The sequence below is a fragment of the Petaurus breviceps genome, unplaced genomic scaffold (assembly GCF_028583685.1).
Source record: "Petaurus breviceps papuanus isolate PSGF00001 unplaced genomic scaffold, PetGlider_PUasm1.0 180, whole genome shotgun sequence".
In the NCBI taxonomy this organism is placed as follows: domain Eukaryota; kingdom Metazoa; phylum Chordata; class Mammalia; order Diprotodontia; family Petauridae; genus Petaurus; species Petaurus breviceps.
The window spans coordinates 3,007,577-3,015,328 of NW_027185782.1; the positions used below are offsets into that span (position 1 = coordinate 3,007,577).

The 7,752-nt window shown below is 47.4% G+C and overlaps 1 protein-coding gene across 1 annotated transcript; it reads left to right on the forward strand.

Annotated features, from left to right (window-relative positions):
• The first annotated feature begins 45 nt into the window (after positions 1–45).
• RAX2 (retina and anterior neural fold homeobox 2) lies at positions 46–7,685 on the forward strand. The gene is made up of 3 exons (XM_069086841.1): positions 46–933; positions 3,149–3,377; positions 6,773–7,685. The coding sequence occupies exons 2-3, from the start codon at positions 3,156–3,158 to the stop codon at positions 7,172–7,174; spliced, it is 624 nt and encodes a 207-aa protein (XP_068942942.1). The 5' UTR covers positions 46–933; positions 3,149–3,155; the 3' UTR covers positions 7,175–7,685.
• The last annotated feature ends 67 nt before the right edge of the window (positions 7,686–7,752 follow it).

Genomic DNA, 7,752 nt, shown 5'->3' on the forward strand with positions numbered 1-7,752 from the left:
TCTCTCCCTATCCCTTTTCCCATCCCCAAATCTTGGGGAGGCTGCTGGAGTCATCTGTGGTCTCAATGGGAGGCAATGAATGCATCCTTTTGAGGGGGGTGAGGGTGGGGAGATGTCAGGGTCTCTGAATCTGCCTCTTAGCCTTGCTACTAACTCACCAGGTGACCTTAGGCTGGTCTCTCTGGCCTCAGTTTCCTCCTCTATAAAAATGTGACTGCTTCCAATCAAGGCCTCCTTGCCTTCTCTGACTTCCCTTTGGCTAATATCCCATCCTTCATGCCATGCTTCTCCAAAGCCAGACAAGCAGAGGACAGACTGGTGAGTTGTTTCAAGAAGAAAAGGCAGTGATGGACTGTGCCAGACCACCTTGGCTACAATCAGAGAGGCTCTGCATGACGGTGTCAGGGGGATGAAATATGTTGGCTCAGGGAGTCCTGAAGACCATTTTCTGCTGTGACCTGTGCTAGGTCCTTGAAGGACTGAGGTACAGGAACACTTGGCTCTGGTCTCATAGAAAGGATTCCTAGTTACATATCAATCCCTTCCAACTCTGAGATACTGTGATTCTGACATGCTCCCTAATGGTCCATCCACAGAGGAAGCCTGTCCCTCTCCCATAGTCTCCCACTTGTCCTGTATCACTCTATAAGCTGCCTGTCCACCAGGACTTTGCCTTTGTCCATTCTACTCAGTTAACCACTTCCCCCACCCCCTACCACCTTCTAGATCCAGGGGGATATCAAGGGGCAGCAGCTGTCTGTCATCCTTAAAGGGGAAGGCCTCCCAATTAATCACTGGCTCTAATCTCTCTTCCAGTTCTCCTCCCATTGCTTTCTAGTCTGTAAGGGCTTATGACAGGGGTCTGTAAAGATCTGCAGAGACAGGTGGGTGTCCCAGGGAGGAAGACTTGACCGGAGGAGCCCTTTGTTCCTGGTGAGTGCCATATGGGGAAGGGGGTGACAGAGATGGGATAGTGGGGAGAATCAGGGTGGCTGGCAGGAAGTAGTGTCAAGGGGATGGGTTGAGGGGAAAATGGAGAAATAGAAATAGAAAGCAAAATGGAGACAGATATTTGGTGCAAAGAAAGCCCAGGAGCCAAAACACCTGAGTTCTAGCGCTGTGGAAGAGGGAGCAAATATCTGCTTTTAAAAGCACACAATCTCAGGGGCAGAGAGGGTTTCAGAAGGCATCTAGCCCTTTCCATTCTTGGGAAAGCTGTCATCCAGTCTATAATTGAAAAGCCTGGTAACAGGGACTTCTGGGGGCTTCCCATTCTGCTTTTGAACAGCCTTGATTCATGGGAGGTATTTTCTTTTATGGAACCAAGATCTACTTTCCTTCCACCCCCACCCCACCCCATCCCACTCTGTGGCTTCCTTCCTTTACTCCTATTTCTGCCTTTTTTGGCCATAAAGAACAAGCTTAATTCCTTTTCCACATAGCCCTTCAAGTAATTGAAAACAATTAGCATGTGTCCCCCTGAGTCTTCTTTTCTCCAGGTCAGACATCCCCAGGTCCATTTGACTCTCATGCTTGCCAGTGCCTGTCTCATGCTATCTGCCTTCCTTTGGAAATGATCTGGTTTGGCAGTGTTCTTCCAGTGTGGCCCCAGAAATAATCAGTGATGCTGATGAGGTCTCCCCGGGGCAGGATACAGTGGAATCCAGAATACAATGTTGCCTCTTTCTTTATAAACCCTGCATCTCTGCTAAGGCTGCCCAGGATCAAATTCACTTTTGGGGGCTGCCATGTTGAGACCATAAATACACTGTAACCTCCTGCTCTTTCTCCAAGTCAAGCCATACCCTGTAATTGGGCCCTTGCTTTTTGAACCACATATTTTTAATACTTATCCCTAAGTTTAATCCTATTAGATTGGACCCATTATTCTAGTTTATTGATATTGTTTTGAATCCTAATTCTGTCGTCCACGGTATTAACGTAGGCTCAGAATGCAGATCCTAGCCCAGTGGGGTATATTTGCAGAAGGAAAAAAAGAACTATCAATTTGCCCCTATCCAACAATTGACTTGACTTCCCTAAAATCGAGTGTGTGTGTTTTATTTTAAATGCTTGAGCAAGGTTTCCAGGCAGTGCCTTTGCCCCTAATCCAGCCTCAATACCCCTAGAAGATCTCTGGTCTGTGGGATCAACAGCTTAGCCCAGAGCTGGCTTCAGAGAGAAAAGGGCTATTAAGGGGCTTCAATGATTAGCTGGGAGTGGGGGAGGGAACAGACCAGCCCCTTAGAAACATCCCATTGAACCTCAGACTCTCAGAGCCAAAAAGGCCCATTAGGGACCCTTTAGAATCCAACTCTCTTATTTTACAAATGGGGAAAGAAAGGCTCAGGTTAAGTGACTTGTTCGGGGACACACCGTGAATGAGCAGTAGATTCTATTTGTAATTTGCTAGAACTTAAGGCTAAACTGAGGGTCATCGAGGTCAAGTGACTTGGCCAAGGTCACAGGATTCAATTTATACTTATTTAGTGTCTGCCATGTACTAGGGCACCATGGATAGGAAGAGGAAAAATTGGCAGTCCCTGTCCTTAAGGAAATTATTTATTTTATTATTTATTAGTGGACAGCCCTGGCAGATAGGTGCTATTATGACCCGCATTTAACAATTGAGGAAACTGAAGCTAGGTGATACATGTCTGAGGCTGGATCTGAACTCTCGTTTTGCTGACTCTAGGTCTAGAGCTCTGCACCACCCAGTTTGCTTACATTTTTCTAGGGGATATGACATATACACACATAAGCAAAAACAACACAATTTGAGGAAAGAGGCCACTAGTGACTGAGGTGATCAAGAGGGGCTTCATGGGGGGGGGGGTGGCACCTGTGCTCAGCCTAGAAGGAAGATAGAATGACTTGGTGGTCCAGAGATGAGCAAGGACTGTGCTCTAGGCATGGGGGCCTGATGGCCTGTGCAGGTTAGTGGCCTTCTAGCTCTCAATCTAGGTAGTTTTTCTCCTGCAACATCTGAAACCCACACAAGCATTGTGTTGACCTCAAGATTCTCCATCTCTTTTCTCTAAAGGCTTCTCCAGACAGTCTAGGGGTAGGCAAGGATAGGGGACTTACTGCTCATCTTCCCTCCTCTTCCTCTCACACCTAATCTTCTCTTCTCCCACTGCTCGCTCAGGTGGGCAATGTTTCTGAGCAAGTGTGAGGGAGAGCCAGCTGAGGGAAGGCCCCCAGGGTCCTCGGAAGCAGAAGAGACCCCCAAAAAGAAACACAGGAGGAATCGCACAACCTTTACAACCTTCCAGCTGCACCAGCTGGAGAGGGCCTTTGAGCGCTCCCACTACCCTGATGTCTACAGCCGAGAGGAGCTGGCCACACAGGTCAACCTTCCTGAGGTGCGGGTGCAGGTGAGACTGAAAGCAATGGGCCTCCCATCGGTTGCATTCACTCAAGTAGCTTAACTGTCTTCCCCTGCACTTCAGTTTGGGGGTAGGGGGAGGAGATAGAAGAAAGAGACCCTGAACCTTGCCTTCAGGGAGCTCCCAGTCTAGGTGAGAGACAAGACTTAGACTTGTGAAAGAATCAGAGCTCAGGACAGGGGAGGATAAAAGCAAAGACAAAATGGCCATGAAATTCAAAAGAGAGAGACTTTGCTGGGCTGGGGTAATATGGGTGGGTCAGGGAAAGTGTCCCTGGATAGGTTGGTAGACAAGGCAACAAACATGTATTAAGTGCTTAATATGTGTCAAGCCCTGGGCATACAAATACTAGCAAAAATAAAGATAACTCCTGCCTTAAAGGAGCTTATAATCTAATGGGAGAAGACAACTCATTTTGGACTCCTCACTCTCTCTTGCTTCTCTCCCTCCATATTTAATTTGTTGCCAAGTCTTGTTGGTTTTACCTTCAAAATATCTGTCATATACTCCCTCTTTTATCTTCTGACACTGCTACCATCCTGGGTCAGGCAGGTTCTCATTACTTTTCTTTTTCTTTTTTTATTGGATGGGGGCAGGCAAGGCAATCGAGGTTAAATGACTTGCCCAAGGTCACACAGCTAGTAAGTATCAAGTGTCTGAGGCTGGATTTGAATTCAGGTCCTCCTGACTCCAGGGCCAGTGCTCTATTCACTGTGCCACCTAACTGCCCCCATTACTTTTCAGTTAGACTATTGCAATAGCTTTCTGATTGGTCTCCCCACTCCCATCCATCCCCTACTCAGCTGTCAAAACAATCTTCCTAAAGCACAGATCTGACCATACCACTCTCCTATTTAATAAACTGCAATGGTTCCCCATCACCTACAGGATCAAATATAAAAACCTCTCTTTGCCATTTGCTTGCCATTCTTTGTTCTTGAAGAAGACCATGATGCCATGATGTGCAAGTTAATTTGATTTAAGTGAGGGGAGACTGGGGAGGCTAAGTGGCACAGTGAACAGAGAACCCGCCCTGGAGTCAGGAGGACCTGTGTTCAAATCTGGCCTCAGACATTTGATCATACTTACTAGCTATGTGGCCTTGGGAAAGTCACTTAACCCCAATTGTCCTGCCTTCCCGATCCAAAAAAAAAGTTAAAAAAAAAAAGTGAGGGAGGACTGTGCGAAGTTACCAGCCTCATGTTCATCTCTGGAGGCATCTGGGTCCAGGACAACTGGAAATGACTTTTCTAGTCTTGGTTTTTTTTTTCCTTTTTGGAGCCAGGCAGTTGGGGTTAAGTGACTTGCCCAAGGTCACATGGCTAGTTTTTTGTGTTAAGTGTCTGAGGTCGGATTTGAACTCAAGTCCTCCTGACTCCAGGGCCAGTGCTCTATTCATTGTGCCACCTAGCTGCCCCTTGACTTTTCTAGTCTTAAACTTCATTCTTCCCTGCCCCCTTTCTATATAGTGACACTGGCCTCCTTGCTTGTCTTTCCTCAAACAAGATACCCCATCTCCAGACTCTAGGCATTTTCACAGACTGTGTCCCCTGTGCCTGGAAGGCTCTCCCTCCTCATTTCTGCCTCCTGGCTTCCTTCAAGTCCTACCTTCTACAAGAAGCTTTTCCTGATTCCCCTTAATGCTGGTGCCTTCTTGCTGTTGATCCCCTCCCATTTATTCCGTATATGTATGTCTTTTCTGTACACAGTTATTTTCATGGTGTCTCCCCCATTAGACTGCAAGCTTCCTGAGGGCAAAGACTTTTTTGCCTTTCTCTGTATTCCCAGTGCTTAGCACAATGCCTGGTAAGCAACATACAAAAGGGAACAGGAGAGCAGGGAGGTGGAAGGGGCAGGGGGAAGATTCCAGGACAGAACAAAAGCGCTGGGGCAGGAATGAGCCTAGAAGGCCTGGAAGAGGGTGAGGAGCCCATCTTGGCAGAAGCCAGTGCAGTGTTTCTTGGGGAGCAGGGAGGGAGGAGACTGTAGATTAGGGCCAGAGTAGGAAGAGCATTGGAGCTCCTCTTGTAGACAAGAGGAACAATTAAAGGTGAGCGAACTTGGGGAGGTTGTGACCAGTGTTCAGTTTTTGGAAGACAACTGGCTACCTGTGCAGGAATGACTGGAGGGAGAGAAAATGGAGGCTGCAGAGGAAGAAGTTGGTATAGGTAGGATCAGATGGGGACTGGACAGTGGTGGGGGTAGAGAGGAGAGGGTAGAAGTGGGGACATTGTGGAGGGAGAATCATAGGATGTCATAGAAAGCACCTTAAAACACAGAACATGCCAGAGCTGGAAGGACTCTTAGACAAAATCTCAGCCAGGGGTTCCTAACCTTGTTTGTGTCTTGGACCCCGTTCTCAGAATCACATTTTTTAAATAACAGAAGGAAATGTTAAATTTTGTGTAGATATTAGTGAAAATGAAAATTAAATTTTTTTTTGTCAAGTTCATGGACCCCCTGAAATCTTCCCTAGACCCTTTGGGAGGTTGGAAACATCTGATCCAGACAAATCCTCTCATCATACAGAGGAACAGATAGCTAGACGAACAGAGAGAGCATTTATTGATTACTTACTAAGTTCTAGGTTCTGTTATAATTGCTAGACGTACAAATATAAACAAACAAAACAGCCTTTACTCTCAAAGAGTTTGCATTTTAAGGAAAAGACAACATATATAGGGGTGCTGGAAAGTAGGAGGTATGGATAAGGCAACTGAGTCAGAGAAGTTTGGAGAATGAGTCAACCCAGAACTGAAATGAGAATGGCTGGGGTCCCTCAAGAAATAGTGAACCAGGGTAGGAAATCATCAATCAGGAGAGTGGGCTTTGGGGTGGAGGTTTCTTCAGGGTGAAAAGCCAGCTGGAGAAAGTGGAGAAATTGAGGCCTGGAGAAGAACTTCCCCAAGTCTGAGTCAGTGTGAGGAGTAATAGAGAAGAAATTTGGGCCCTTCTAGATACCCTTTCTCTCACCATGTTTATCCACTATGCCCCATTTCCACCCCACTCCAAGGCCCCTAAGAGGAAGGGGAAGCTTATTGGGACTGGGAGATTTCTTGTTTGGGTTGATCTGATCCAGAGTCAAGAGTTTAGAGCCCAAAGATGAAAGTGACATTATCTGCCCTGCTTCCCTGAAAGGCTATTATGATTTCCAGTATCCTTCAGGGAGTTAAAACTCTAGCAGACAAGTTAGATACTAAGCAGAACTTTTCTGATGGGGAGAACCTTGGAAAAGGTGCCTGAGGCAGAAGGGAGCTTCCTTTCCTGGTCTGAGGCTAGACAATATGGGATGGGCCATAGAAAGTTCCACTGAGATGCTAGAAAACAGGCACAAAGATCTCAGGGGTCAAGATTCCTATCTTTTATCTCCACCATCCTTCTAGGTCTGGTTCCAGAATCGTCGGGCCAAATGGCGACGTCAGGAAAAGCTGGAGGCCAGCTCCGCAGCAGTAGCAGCAGCTGCCACCAAGCTTCCAGAGGCCCCCATGTTGGCCTTTGCTCGGCCTCCCCCAACTGCCTCACTACCCCTGGACCCTTGGCTGACCTCAGGTCCCCCATCCATGCATGCCCTCCCAGGCTTCCTGGGACCAAGGCCTGGTCTACAACCTACCTATGGGCCTCATGCCTTCCTCCATGCTTCTTCAGGACCCCCTCCTTTTGGGGAGGCCTTTGGTCCCCTGGCAGAAGCTGGGGATGCCCACACTCGAAGCTCCAGCATTGTCTCTCTTTGTTTTCGGGCCAAGGAGCATGTCCAGACTCTTGATAGGACCTGGCAGCCTCTCTGACCCTGTCCCTGCTGCCCCTTCCTTGCCTTAGACTTCACCAAGGACAGCTGGGCTCTTTCAGGGTCCTCTTTGCTGTGCTCTCCCTCTTGCCTCAAATCACTTTTGAAGCCCTTCAGGGATGCCCAGCAGGGGCCAACCCCCGTGAACAACTGTTGACAAGGGCTTTCACCATGTTAAAGATGGATCAACTGAGAACCAGAAAGCTCAAGCAGCTTGGCAAAGGAGACACAGCTAGACAGTAGTAGGGCCAGAATCCAAGAAGCAGGATTCTTTGTAGGGGCGGTCTGGTAAATGTTTAATAACCAGCTCTCTAAAGACAAAAGTATGCACCGAATCCTTTTACATTTGATCTGAACCAGTACTTTCTCCATTTCTTTCCTAAGTTTAGACAATCAACAAAATGATAAATCAAACCCTTATTTGTAGGGTTTACCCATTAACAAAGTATAAAAATGCACACTAGAAATTTAGCAAGTGGCACCTCCAGCAGATCATCCCTGGTTCATTTGGGGAGCAGGGGGGTGGGTGGGTGGGGATGATGGAAGTATTGGACATTCCTTGGTTCCTCTCCATCTCTT